The sequence below is a fragment of the Lutjanus erythropterus genome, chromosome 10 (assembly GCF_056507025.1).
Source record: "Lutjanus erythropterus isolate fLutEry1 chromosome 10, fLutEry1.hap2, whole genome shotgun sequence".
Lineage (NCBI taxonomy): Eukaryota > Metazoa > Chordata > Actinopteri > Lutjaniformes > Lutjanidae > Lutjanus > Lutjanus erythropterus.
In genome coordinates, this window is record NC_139326.1 from 8057797 (window position 1) to 8072288 (window position 14492).

At 39.5% G+C, this 14492-nt stretch overlaps 1 protein-coding gene across 1 annotated transcript; it reads left to right on the forward strand.

The window, feature by feature from the left end:
- The first annotated feature begins 3367 nt into the window (after window positions 1-3367).
- On the forward strand, window positions 3368-12828 carry stc1 (stanniocalcin 1). Its single transcript, XM_084729455.1, has 4 exons — window positions 3368-4045; window positions 8473-8615; window positions 8762-8973; window positions 11943-12828. Exons 1-4 carry the CDS (start codon window positions 3865-3867, stop codon window positions 12241-12243), a joined length of 837 nt encoding a protein of 278 aa, XP_084585581.1. The 5' UTR covers window positions 3368-3864; the 3' UTR covers window positions 12244-12828.
- Window positions 12829-14492: the final 1664 nt, after the last annotated feature.

The following is a 14492-nucleotide window of genomic DNA, read 5'->3' on the forward strand; positions in this document are numbered from 1 at the left end:
ATCTTTCCATTACGAAGGCGATTGGTGCAGCTGGCAGGCGCCCATATTTGGATTCCCCAGCAGAGATAAGGTGCCAACAGCCTGACATCGTGCCCAACTGACAACGCTCAGGGAGAAATTAGGGTTACAGCACAGCGATTGCCAAAGACAACCAGAACACAGACACACAAAGAGGTCTTTTCTGCTCTCTGAAACACCACAGGAAAAGTGATTTGACATAACATGCAAGGAAAATATCATAAATCTTCTGCTAATGGGAAAACTAATGGGGTGATTTATGCTTGGCACACGTTTACACCTGTAATGAACTGTATATCTGCTGGCAAGAGGACAAGCATGACTTGAATCATTTTCGAAGCCTGGAGAAGTTCACTTGATCCAGTGGAACTGAAACCCATTTCCACAAATAAAGAAGTTCATAGTCAAACACTGATTTCTCTGATCACCTTTAAGCATTTTCTTTTATTCCACATTCTTTTTTATGAGGATAATTCAGCTTCCTAGTGTCTGATACTGTCTGTAACAGTCAAGCGTTGCACTGGGTGAAGAGGCGTGAGGCCTCCATGATTAATGATAGCTTAGAGTCCCACACATCATCCTCTGTATGCCGGCACGTGCAGCTGCAAGTTAGTGGACTCCGAGCCAACATTTCACTGACTTGGGAAGAAGAAAATGGTGAATTAGGTCAACAGCGATCATCACCCGCTCTTTAAGTCAATAACACAGGTAGTTTATCTCAACGTTAAGCTGATTCCATTAAGTTAAAGCAACAGTGGCGTCATAGTTAGGCACGGTTCAGGAAAATGCCAGAGCGATAAAAAAAAAAAAAAAAAAGACATCATTTGAATATTATGGGTTGATATTTTGACAATGGTGTTCAAGTCTGGCAAAATACAGACCACATTTGACTAAAATGGTTGGTTAATGGTTGGTGTATTAACGTGGAGATGGGCTTTGCATTTGTTATGTTATTGGGACTGTAGAAAAATTAGTTGGAGTGGGGACAAGGGTTGAATCATAAAAAAGCAAGACTCTCCCCACTGATATTACTGTAACTGACACTCCGCCTGAATAAGAAAAACATGCACCACCCTTCCACCAATATCTCAGAATAATTACTGTACTAACTAAAAGAGGCAAAACAGAAAAAAAATGTAAATGGTGCACTTCACTGAAGAGATTAATATACACGTTACTGAATACTGATTTTCACAATACCAACTGAGTAACCAACAGGGACAAAATGTTTTGCAATTGCTCCAGTATTGAGCGACAACGTTGCAGAGTGTCAGAGCAAAGCTAAGCTATAATGTAATCCTTAAGGGCAACTGCACACCATTAAAGTGCATCCACTAAAAGTGCTTGTTTCTGCCACTAACATGCTCAGATTGTCATTCTAAGTGTCTGACAACATTATAGACAGTATCGCTGCAAATATAGACCTTTGTGTTTAAGTGTAAGATCCTTTTTATTCAACCAGAACCCACTGATTTACGGCCTGCTTCAAAGTCACCAGACTCCATTTACAGAACTAGTAATTTTATCATTACACTTAATTCAAATTTGACAGAAACAAAATAAAACTCACCAAAACCACCTTGGTTCGTTTTTCCAGTGTTCCAACAATCACCAACTCAAAATAAACCCTTTATTAAGCAAAGTAAATATGAAAATATTCTGTCTGTACACACTGTTTCTCCCTGCTGCTTCTCAGATGACCAACCGCCCTCTTGTTCCTCTTTCGATATTTTCACATCACCACAATGCCATTAATGACGGGTTTATTCTGACCAAACCAGAGCTGGTGATTGTTGGAGCAGTGAAAAGATGAACCAGGATGGTTTTGGTGAGTTTTATTTTGTTTCATTCAAGTTTAAATGAAGATGCCAATCCTGCTGAGAAAATTACAGCTTCTGCAATGGGAGTCTGGTTAATTTGGAGAGAGTAATAAATCAGGTGTTTCTGGTTTGACAAAATATGCCTTACTCTATAAAGAAAGGTCTCTCTCTCTAGTGATCCTTTCCAAAATGTTGTCAGAATCACTTAGAATAACATTCTGACCTTGTCAGAGAACAAACATTTTTATACTTTCCATACACATGTGCTGGCTTGGCTTGACTTGATTTGACCTCACTTCGGCCCAGCAGAGCAGGGATCTGCATCTCCATTACAACAGGGCTACTTACAGTGGCCGACAAGGGCAAATGCTCATCATGTACAGAAAGGCACTGCATATACAGAAACGTGCTGCAAATACAGAAAGGCGCTGCAAATAAGAAAACAAATGCAAAAGAAAAACAATACATATCCAGTCATACAACGGAAGTGCTCCAGGCCTCTAGGGGTAGTGCTGAGCTTCCACCCGAGAGACAGACAATGGACACATCAACAATATGGTATGGAGCAGATAAGGAGGTGAGTGAAAAGAAGAAAGTTATGGTTTGAGGAAAGTTGGAGTCGGGAGAGGCCACATAAAAGGGTACGTTTTCTTTTTTTTCTTTTGCTTTCTTTCTTTCTTTGTTTTGTCTTACATTTGGCCTTAATCTTTTACAGTATTATGAAAGAGTAAAAAAACAAAGACTCCGACTTTCCTCCAACCATAACTTTCTTTGAAGCACTTCTGTCGTATGACTGGATATGCAGCATTTTTCTTTTGCATTTGTTTTCTCATTTGCAGCGTGTTTCTGCATATGTAACTTTTTTTTGTGGGCCACCGTAGCTACTCAATTGAAGCCGTGTCCTTAACTGAAGACGAGCAACTTAGCTTGAGTCGCGCAACTGTGATACGGCGAACAAACACTGAACTTCCTATAAATTCTTCATAATAAAAGTCCCATGTTACTCAAAAGCTTCTTTTATAAGCAGCAAAACCAGAAAATTTTGGGTTTTCATCAGCAGTAACTTCATGACTCCTGTACGGCTGAAAGCGACCATGACAGTAAAATACAGCACATACCTGAACGTAAAAACAACGACGCAGGAGAGAAACTTAACTTCAACCCATAGAGATTTGCTTCTGAGCAACTGAGAGTGGAACACAGACACTTTTAAAAATGTCTCTCTCTCTGCTCTCAACGTAAGTTGAGCATCGCAAAACTCACTTGTTTGAGGAGGAGAAGGAGGATCTTCACAACTCAGCCGTCGTGATTGGTAGAACTAAATTTTAAATAAAAATGTTAAACACGGGAACACCAAAAAAAACAACAACAAAAAACTAAGATATTGTAATGTTAGTAAAAAAAGAAAAGAAAAGTGGATATTAGAAATGGTGAATTACTGCTATTCTGACATACATGCATGTGCACTCACATCCTTCATGCCACTCCTGCCCCACTTGGGCCACCCAAGTCAAGAGAAAGTGTGGACACACCCCTGTGCCACGCCAAGGGTAGGTATAGTCTTTTACACTTCTGATGCAGAGACAGGATTTAATTTATAATGATAAGTGAAAAGGTGCATTTAAAAGTCTCTCTGAAATATAGAATACATTTATATTTTGTTTCTTACGCTCATTATAAGAAATAAAATCCAAATTCTCCATGTTCAGCAGTAAGATCCACAGTGTTGGCCGCTGTTAAATGATTTTATCAATTAGTAGTGGAAAGACCAGGACCACGCTCTTGAATCCTGCGCTCTGATTGGTCCAAACGCTGAACTCGTAATGTTCAGCGCTCCCATATAAACCCGTGCAGACTTGACATCGCTTCTATCTGTCATGCAAGTCAAAAGGATAGTGAGGAGTCCGATGTAAAGCAGTTGCTGGCAGCTCACACTTGTACTAGCCCGATATTTGTTCTGTTTCCGGCGCTGCTGCAGAAGCTTTTTTTTTTGTGGGGGGGTGAGCGTTTCTTCTTCTTCTTCTTTATGAATTACACACAGAGCAGGAGGCGTCTCTTTACATTTAGTTGTATCATCTGTGTTGAGAGGACGATGCCTTTGAGGACCGGACTTTTTCTCCTGATGGTGCTGAACGCATCTGCAAACGAACTGGATCAAAACGAGTCTTATTCGCCCAGGAGAGCACGCTTTTCTGCCAACAGCCCTTGTAAGTAACACGCTGCTTCCCATCTGCATATCTCAGAGTGCACTGCTTGCTTCTTTACACCATTTACACAATGCACAGCCCTTACCTTTGCTCATACTACTGTATAAGCAGATTTTTCTCTTATAATTTTCTTTCTTTTTTTTTTGGCCTATGCAGCCTTTTCTGTCTAAACGAGCGCGTTGATTCACGGAGAAGGCTGCGGGATTAACGCTGTGGTTTTTGCCGGTGTCCTGCCGGCAACAGATGAGCACGGAGCTTGGTGCTGACACCTGAGAGTGCAGGCTGTGTCATGCTCATAGTCTCTTTCTCATAGCTTCTTTGCCTGCTGCATAGATCCCCACTATTCAGCATTATAATGGACTTGAGGTGGTAATCAGTGCATAAAACACAAAGCTTCCTGTGCTGCATTCATGTGCAGCCTTCAAGTCTGAAAAGAAGTAGGCTAGAGCTGCAACGATTAATCGATTAATCAGTTGTAAATCAATTATTCAATTAATCGCAAACTATTTTGATAATCGATTAGTCAGTTTGAGTAATTTTTCAGACAGACAAATAGAATTCTCTGGATCCAGCTTCTTATATGTGCATATTTCCAGATTGCTTTATCCCTTTATGACAGTAAACTGAATATCTTTGGGTTGTGGGCAAAACTTCTCTTATTCCAGCTTCTTCAATCTGAATATTTCCCGGTTGCTTTACCCCGATATGACAGTAAACTGAATATTTTGGGGTTTTGAGCTAAAGTGATCTCATTCCAGTTTCTTAATTGGGAATATTTCATGGTTTCTTTACCTTTTTATGACAGTAAACTGAATATCCCAGGGTTTTGAGCAAAAATGATCTGATTCAGCTTGTTAAATGTGAGTATTTACTGTTTCTTAATCCCTTTATGACAGTAAACTGGATATCTTTGGATTGTGAGCAAAATGATCCGATTCCAGCTTCTTAAATGTGAATATTTCCTGTTTTTTGCTCCCTTTATGACAGTAAGCCAAATATCTTTGGCTTGTGAGCAAAATTCTACAATTCCAGCTTCCTAAATCTGAATATTTCCCATTTTTTAACCCTGTCATAACAATAAACTGAATATCTTTGGACTGTAACCAAACAATACATTTTAGGATGTTATCTTGGGCTTTAGGAACCATTGATCAACATTTTTACCATTTTCCGATATTTTAGAGACCAAACAACTAATCAATTGATCAAGAAAATAATCTACGGAAAATAATTGTTAGTTGCAGCTCTTAAGTAGGCTACACCATTGTATTTTCTTCTCAGTATGCCTCAGTAAAAGCTATTTGTCAATGGGGCCGTGGATTTTGGACAAACAAATACAAACATATTAGCTGACATTTCATATCTAACCAAGCAAAGAAAGGCCTGAGCCAAAATCCCTGAAATGACACTGCAAAACATAAAATCAGCATGTGGACTTTTCCTTTTTAACACAAAGGTAACAGCCCAGTGATAAAGAGGCAGTGGGTAACACAGGGATGCTGCAGGAATTGCTTCATCATCATAAGATTTGCAGCTCACTCTCTGTATTTTTGGGAACAATCTCTGGTCCCTGATGGCAGGCAGACTTTATCTGACTGTGCAGGTCACCATGGGGCCCCAGATTCGAAGTCTGTGCCAAGTAGGCTTAGGCTCCGCGGTGACATTTCTTAATGGTTATTACAAAGGATTTGAGTCAGGGCTGCTTGCCATCACAGTGGATTCTTGGATGAAGAAGAAGGGAAGCCAACTATCTGGACACACTGATTTACAGATTATGTTTTATAGCTCCAGTCGTGGTGTAACATTTCATGTCGGTTGCATGGACTTAGAGCTGCGAAGGTCAGTTTTTGGAAAATGGACTGAAGGATGTTGGAGGGTAACTGCTTCATAGGTTTTACAAAGATGCAGATCAGGGTTACTCGTTGGTTAATCAGCATAATAACTAGGGTAGACTGGGGACAGTTGCAACAGGGGACGGTTGCAAAAAGTCTTATTTCTCCAGCGATTAGCAACATGCTAGAGTGATGATATGCATTTTGCACATGCTCAGGTAGACCCTTGCCTCACCAGGAAGACAGAAGACACTTTTAACATCTGCTGGTGCATTTATTTAAAAAAAAAACTGTTTCAGAGGTATGACAGTAATTTTTTGACAGATGCTATTTGCACCTGGACTAGAAAAGCCAACATGTCTATTTGCACCTCAGGCAGAATAGCCTATTCACACCTAGGTGTATAAAGCCTAGCATGGCAGAGACAAGCACCCAGGTGTCTGTAGGCAGCAATGCTTTTTGCACCTGGGGTGTAAATTGCTGATATGACTATTCACACAGAGATCTACCTTGATCTTTCTTTTATTTTTTATAACTTAACCAAATAGTTTTGTTGCCTAAAACCAACCAAGCTTTGGCTGAAAACTGAAAATAATAAAGTTAGATGCTGTTTGCACCCAGGTTGGAATAGCTCAGGTGCCTAATTGCACCTGGGGTGTAAATTGCCAATGTGGCTGTTTACACCCACATGGCAGAGACAAACCATGATCTTTTCCTAAACCTAACCAAGTAGTTTTGTTGCCTAACCCTAACCAAACTGTAATTAATATGCACCACTGACATGCAACTTCACACTACTGTCTAATATTGGTTGTCTGGGGTGGAACTCATACCCCGCCCTCCTGTGCTTAACCCATTTATCCACCACAGCATCTTATTAACAGTGAATTTGTTGCTCTATATAGCTAAACCAAGGGTGTCGGGTGTGAATAGCCAAATTGCTGCCATGTGTGTATTCTTACCAGGGCACAAGAAGACAGTACTTTGTTTGATGGTTTTTTCATGAGCTGTATTTTTGTCAAACTGTACTGACATTTTGTATGAAAGCATCAAAACCTAGTAAGTTTGAATAATAGTTCAATTGACTTCTAATTGACATGTTGTCCAGCTAACACGTGATGTTATGCCATGGCTGATAGGGTTGGGATGGTCGCAACACACTGTCCCCAAGCTAAGCAGCCATATCAAAACAGACCACACAACATTACTTTTCAACATAAGTCATTGTTGTAGTTTTGTACAATAAACACACATTTACACATAAAAGTCTGTTGCATTGCAAATTGTTCAGTTCTTCCTGTCTCAATCTCATTGTAGGCCTATGCTCTACGAATAAACAAACAAAACTGAAGACCTGTTATTTAATAAATGTTACAAAATAAATAAATGACACGATTGCTAACCAAAGCATTTTTTCACAATATTATACTTAGTGAGAGAAGCAATAGTTAGGGTAGAATAAGTAGGATTTGTCTGAGCTGTTTGTGAACGCACTAGAAAGACACCAGGATGTCAAATACCATCATTTTTGGTTGATGAAACGTCTTGAGCAGAGCAAAAGAATGAGAAAATAAGGAAATACGTGTAGATACAGCCACCACCACATACTTCTTTGGATTTACATGAGTCTGTACATTTTTTAGGAAAAAAATGGAAATGATTCCTTTAATTAGTGAAATATGATTTATTTTTAACATGTCCCTTGATCAAGTTGCAACTGAGCCAACCCTGGGGACAGTTGCCACATGATCAGGGGACGATTGTGACAGTTGGTAAGTAATTTTTCATTCAAGTAAAAACTGACTGATATGTAATATGTAATCATATTCAATTGGTGTGCGTAATTAGCAGACACATTTAATATAATAAGATTTGGTTGGTCTAGTCCAAATAGTCTCTGAGAAACTAAGAGAAATGTAGAAAGTGTTGCAACTGTCCCCAGTCTCCCCTACTCCAGCCATGTGACCCTCTTGAAATGAATATGGCAGCATTTCTGAACGTGTCTTTCATTATGTGGATGTTCATGGGATCAGTTCTGGATATTTAACTAGACTGTGACACGTGCTTAGTTAAAAGATAAGAATATTAAAGAAGTGGTTTGGAGGCAGAGTCCTCAAATTCAGCTTGACAATTACAGCTTGTGTAAAAACTGAAGACAGAGTCTTGTGGCAGCGTGTTTGTATGCGCGTGTGTGTGTGTGCCAGCGGTACAAGTGTATGTTTGTGTGTTTCGACAGGCATGCCAACAATTTTCAGGAAACTCTTTGGTATTTCTGGTGCTGTTCATCCAAGCTCTGCTGAAAAGAACCAAACAGTGGAATATAGGTCCCTGCCAAGAGAAAAGTGCAGTGGTGCCAAATAGTGTCTGAGACTCTCCGAGTTGTAAGGTGTCCAATCTCCAGTCAAGTCACTATTTGCCCCGAGTGACTGTATGTCTTTTGTGAATCACCAAAGTATGAAAATTCTCTTTTGTTCACCACATTTTTGAGCTGAAACCCTTGGCAACCCTTGTGTAATGAGCTCAGTGAGTGTGCAGTGATTCCCAGTGAACCCACTGTTGGCTCCCCTGCTGATGGTCCATTCTCTGTGCCCACAGCAGATGTGGCACGCTGTCTCAACAGTGCCCTCCAAGTTGGCTGCGGAGCCTTCGCCTGCCTGGAAAACTCAACTTGTGACACAGATGGCATGCATGACATCTGCAAGTCCTTCCTATACAGTGCTGCTAAATTTGACACTCAGGTATACACACTTTAATTCATTTCACAAAGACGTAAACTTACAGTTTGCCATTCTCTTTGTCTCTACGTGAACATGAGCTGTCTAGGATTATATGGGTGTAACTGTCAGGGCAAGAATGTGTGAAGCATTGCTGGTTTTTTTTACAGGGTAAAGCATTTGTGAAGGAGAGCCTTAAGTGCATTGCCAATGGCATCACCTCGAAGGCATTCCCCACCATCCGCCGCTGCTCCACCTTCCAAAGAATGATATCTGAAGTCCAAGAGGAGTGTTACAGCAAGCTGGATATCTGCACTGTGGCCCGATCGAATCCAGATGCTATTGGTGAAGTGGCACAGCTACCAAGTCACTTTCCCAATAGGTAAGCTCTTCCTCTCCTGTGTAAACTTTAAAAACACATTTCATCAAGGTTATGATCTGCTGTAGCACACATTGTACATGGATTGCTGAGTGGCGTTCTAAAAACATAATGATGTTCAACAGGCCACAAAGTAGATTTAAAAATTTATTTCTCCAGTAAAAAACAACTCAACTTGCCTCAACTTGACAAAATCAAACAAGATTTGCAACTCAACTTGGACTTTATAGGAGCAATCTGAAATATGTTTACTGTAATAAATAATAAAATCACCATGATATGTCATCAGTAATTAAGGAAACATGCCAAGTTGAAACTTCAACAAGCGTTAAAATTGATGTTGAATGTTTGCAGAATGTGTGAAAGTTTCTGTTTATGACAACGAAGGAGAAGAAGTAAATCTTTATAACAGTTTAACTGAACAAAAATGTTAATGGAGTGTGGCTGGCAGAAGGCAGGCAGTCGCTGAGCTGCAGCACCAGAATGTGTATTTTTGGATCAGTTTTCAGGATAACAGGCTTAACTTTACATTGACAGACAACTGACAGTTATAAACAATTTATCGACTTACACTGTAGGCCCCGTCCTCACCTGTTACCGTCAGTTTACAATGTTGCGCTCATCTTGTGCTCCTCTAGCTTTCCTGCAGCTTCCCTGAGTCTCGACCATAGATTGTAAACTAAATAGGGATTCAACCTATTTACTATATATTATATGGCTTCTACTCACTACTTGGACTGCAGGACACATTTCAGGTCACACATTTGTTACATATCTCTCCTGTAACATCAGTGACTTGTGACTTGAACCTTTTGACTTGAAAAAACTTGATATCAAAAATAAGAAGACACGAATCAATTAGTTTCCCTTCATTTGCTGAATCCGCTAACTTTAACACAATTCTTTCTCAGCAAGCCGACACTAATAATATGTAAGTTCTGTTGCTAGGTGTCTCTCTCACTATAACAAAATATGTTTGATGGTGACGAGAAGTAGCACTGGCTCATGGGAGTTGTTATCTTCACTGTTAATAGCTGCAATAGCTGATCTAAAAATCTGACATGACTCAGGCAGAAATCAAGAACCCCACTTTCTCCAAGTGTTGACTTTCTCCCTCTTTATGCTATGTCAGCAGCCCAGAGCATCTGATAAAGCTGTGGGTAAATTTACATTGAAGTCACTTGAAAAGTGTGTGATGGTTTCAGGCCCGAACAGGTAGCATACGCGTCAGTTTGATTCGCCAAAGGTGGTCACATTTAGTTGATATCTGACGAATTCGGGGTTATCAACAAAAAACAAATCACAGTATGCAACGTGCAGGTTGAAAATTACAGACGGAACAACTTCCATCTTTGTTCAACATTTGAATTTGCACAAAGAACAGTGAGTTGAGGCTCTGTTGTTAAAAGTTTGGATCTTGGGATGTGACTCAGGACTAGCCTGTCTTGACATAGAACTTTGGTGTAAAGACTTGAGACTTGTGCGAAACAATGACTTTGTCCCTCCTCAGGTAAATATAGCTGCTGGTCATTTTGAGTGAAGGAGAACCCTAGACATGTGTTTTTTTTAACCATCCTAATTGCAAATATTCATGCCCGACTTAGTTCAAATACCCCTTTGACTCTGGTTTATGCAGCATCGGAGATGGCTCAACTTGTATTGATTTCAATGTTTTGGTTACTGTCTGCTTCATACTTTCTTTGTACAATGGAAGAAAATGAGACAGGAATATCAAGTTTGCATGTTTTCGTTCCTATTGTTGTTGTAATACATGTAGGATTGCAGTTTGGGAGTGGATACAAAAGGACTAGGAGGGTGGAGGACAAGGCTTTGTAACTGTGACTGGAGAAGAGGGGGTCACTCCCATAAGAGTGACATCAGACTACAGAGCACGTGTGCAAATACATAGAAGTACCTGTGAAGATTATAAACGCCATATATTGTGGCCGTGCTGTACATTTTTGTCCATCTAAGGACTTTGAGGTCTTAAAGGTCCACTGTGTAAGATTTATGGAGATCTATTGACGAAATATGGAAGAAATAGAGGTGTCTTTTCATCTGGGTATAATCACCTGAAAATAAGAATTGCTACCTTAGAGCAGGGGGCAGGAAACCTTACTATCAAAAGGCCCATTTTTGGCCAAGAAAGATCTATTTTACAACTATTTCATTTTATATTTTCTCAGAGACTTTGTTTTTTTTAATTTGGTATCCATTGCAAGCTTAGGAAGCAAAAGAGTCAAAGTGGTTGCTGACGCCCACCTTAGAGTGACCAGTTTCATTACCTTAGAATGCACCGTTTATATCTTCAGAAGGTGCTAAGGACTCTGCCATGTTGCACCGTCATGTTTCTACAGTAGCTCAGACAAACCAAACAAATTTGAATGTCAACATAGGTTCTACTTGGAAGGGAAGAGTGAAACGAGGTGTTTGCAATCTGCAAGCTCACAGCTAGATGGCACTAAATCCTACACATTGGTCACATTCATTGCCCCTAGAGGACACAGTAAACCACCAGCATCTCTGACCAAAACAAATGCAGTCTTTATTTTTGCCAATTTCACACCAAAAATGTTTTCAGAAACATATTTTAGCTGTAAAATGAGATATACAGTCACCAGCCAGACGCCATTTTGACTCTGATTTCCAGTGGAGACTCCCAAAAGTCAGATCAAACTGCCAGACCAGGCAGTGTTGATCAAAGATAGCTCAAGATTGTGTTACTGCATCACCGATTTCTCACCTAAAATGTTCAGAATGCACAATTGCACACACGCAGCCATCCGGATAAACAGAGAAGCTTGGAAAACAACTGTGGATGGTTGTATATTGCACCTTTAAAAGGGGCCACATTATTGAAAAAAGTGTTACAGGCCACAAAAGGAATGTATTGTGGTCATGCTGTATAGTTTTTGCCATTTTTGAGCTCCAAACAAAGCCACTCTGTGATGCTTTATGTTTTGTTTTCCCAGGTTTTATGGTAAGCTGCTACAGAGCCTGATGGACTGTGATGAGGACACGGTGGACCGCGTTAGGACCAGCATGGTGTCGCGGCTGGGCCCAGAGATGACCATGCTTATTCAGCTGCTGCAGAACAAGCCCTGCCCATCCACTGCTGTGGCTGCAGCTGCCGCCATCCCAACTGGAGTGGAGGGCCGTGGGAGCTGGCGCTGGTCCATGGGTCCCCATATGTACAAGATCCAGCCTAATCTGCGAAACAGAGACTCTGCCAGTCATTTTGGCAAAAAGCGCTCAGCCAGTGACAGCTCCTAACTTCCACTCAGATTCAGAAACTCCACACACTCCTCAAAAACATCATGAAAGCTCCTCTATTCCCTAGGGGTGATAAAACACATTCCTCCGCTAGACTGGAAGTTACAGAAATACGCACCTCTAGGGAATGCCGGAACGCCCATAGAGTCGATATCAGAGTTTGATTGTTGTTATATTGTATATCCTACACTTTAGGCTTGAGAGAACCTCCCCCTTCCATCGACTGTTTCCAAACGTGTCTGCTCACAGTTAAGTGTTGAACATGTGGCTGTTGCATCTGTGCAACATGGTCCTGCTCACTCCTCTTCACCTCCTCCGACTGAGACGAATCCTCAAGATGTCTTTCAATGCCAAGCAAAAAAAAAAAAAAAAAAAAAAAGAGAGAGAAAAAAAGAAACAGCCATAGGTTTTCACGCCTCTAGAGCACAAGTTTGTACTTCAAAAGACAAAATCTCATAATACAGACATTTGGGTAACACTTTATATAAAGGTGCTTGTAATAAGCGTTAGTTAATAGATAATAAGGCCATTATGAGATGCTTACTAACATTATTATGTGTTAGTAAGACTATATGTGTTAATAACAGCAGAAAAAATATGATTAGATAGATTATACAACATTTATAAGCACCTATAAGAAACTTGTTAACAGTTTATGGACTGCTTAAGAATGTTAAAAGCCTTATGAGTTTCTTATACTTGTTTTAATTGTATTACAAATACATTTATCAAATTTAACCCACCTATTATGTCATTGTTAAACCTTTACTAAGCTTTATTAAGATTTATATATACTTCATTGCACATTTATTAGCAGTTCTTAGCAGAGGAAAAAAGAAAAACCCTGAAAATAGTAATAATTTAAGAAAAATCATGGGTAACTGTTCACAAGTGAATAATGATGGATTAATTAACCTTAAGAAGTACTGTTCACACTTACATGTTAACTGCCAATAAATGCATAATGAGGTATGTAGAAATCTTAAAATCTTAAACATTTTTAGCTTTCTTTTCCAACAATTTATTAAGCTACTATTATCACTTATATAGCCTTATTAACACTTATTACTGTTAATAAGCATCTTACAGGGTCTTTATTAGCTTTTAATTAACATTTATAACAACATCTTAATATAAAGTGTCACCTACATTTGTTTATGAATAGAAATCTGTAGCTGGATAATTATTAGTTAACTGATAGAAACGGAAAAATATTGGTAGTCAAATTGTGAGCATGAGATGTGGAAGTTTCATCTATTTTCTGACACTACCGTAACAGTTAAACGTACTGTATACCAAGTTATCTGAGACAGCCATAGCTCTAAAAGAGAGTGCTCATATGGAGAGAGGTTACATGATAACCTTTGAGAGGTTACCTTAAACTGACCAAAAAAAACAAACAAACAAACAAACTACAAACTGCCCTGAATGCTATTCATGAAATACCAAAATAGTGTATAGCTATAGCACTTAGTTTTGTTTATTTTTCTGGTGGCGGATGTAGCCATGGTCATTTGTTTCAAATCATCATCCTTGCACATAAGGATTGTCCAGGTCATGGCCAAGTCTAACTATCAGAAAGAAAAAGAAAAAAAAAAGTCCATTTTGCATATCTTGTATCCAGACACTTGTAATGCATATGACTGTTGAGCTCTGCAGTGTATGTGGGACCATGTTTAGTGGAATCTGTATCCATGTTCTTATTAAGTGAGCGTGAAGCAGCGGTGTATGTGCAGTAGCTGATTAGCGCGTTCACCGATGAGACTGAGAGCAGCCATCTTGTTGGACTGATGATCATCATTCTCTGAGGTGAATAAGGTGACATACACGCTGGCTTCCAGTGTCGAGATTGAGAGTGACTATTTAAAAAAAAAAAAAAGCCTTGTTGGAATGATATTTATTTTCCTACTATATTATTTAATGTTTTTTTTTTTATTTTAATGCATTATTGTAGTTTTAATTAGTTTACAGATTTAACAAGCAGTTCAGTCATGGCTCCTATTTGAACATGAGCTCTATGCCAAAAAAAAAAAAAAAAAAAAAAAGAAAACAGAAAGTGAGCTGACACTCTATAGTGACTGAATGGGACCCATGTCATGACTCTGTGCTGGCCATAGGGGAACAAGGTTGGTCATTCAAGTCAGGTGATCTACTTTATGGGTGTTACAAGGGACCACAACAAAACAATAGCTTCATTTTGACACATGTTCTGGTTCAAGAAAAAAAAAAAGGAAAAGGTTGTTATTGCA

Bases quoted from the DNA above. Each gene is read 5' to 3' on its own strand.
- stc1 (XM_084729455.1), top strand. From the start codon at position 3,865: ATGAATTACACACAGAGCAGGAGGCGTCTCTTTACATTTAGTTGTATC. The intron at 4,046-8,472 runs GTAAGTAACACG...CTGTGCCCACAG, and splicing joins CTTTTCTGCCAACAGCCCTT to CAGATGTGGCACGCTGTCTC. The intron at 8,616-8,761 runs GTATACACACTT...TTTTTTTTACAG, and splicing joins CTGCTAAATTTGACACTCAG to GGTAAAGCATTTGTGAAGGA.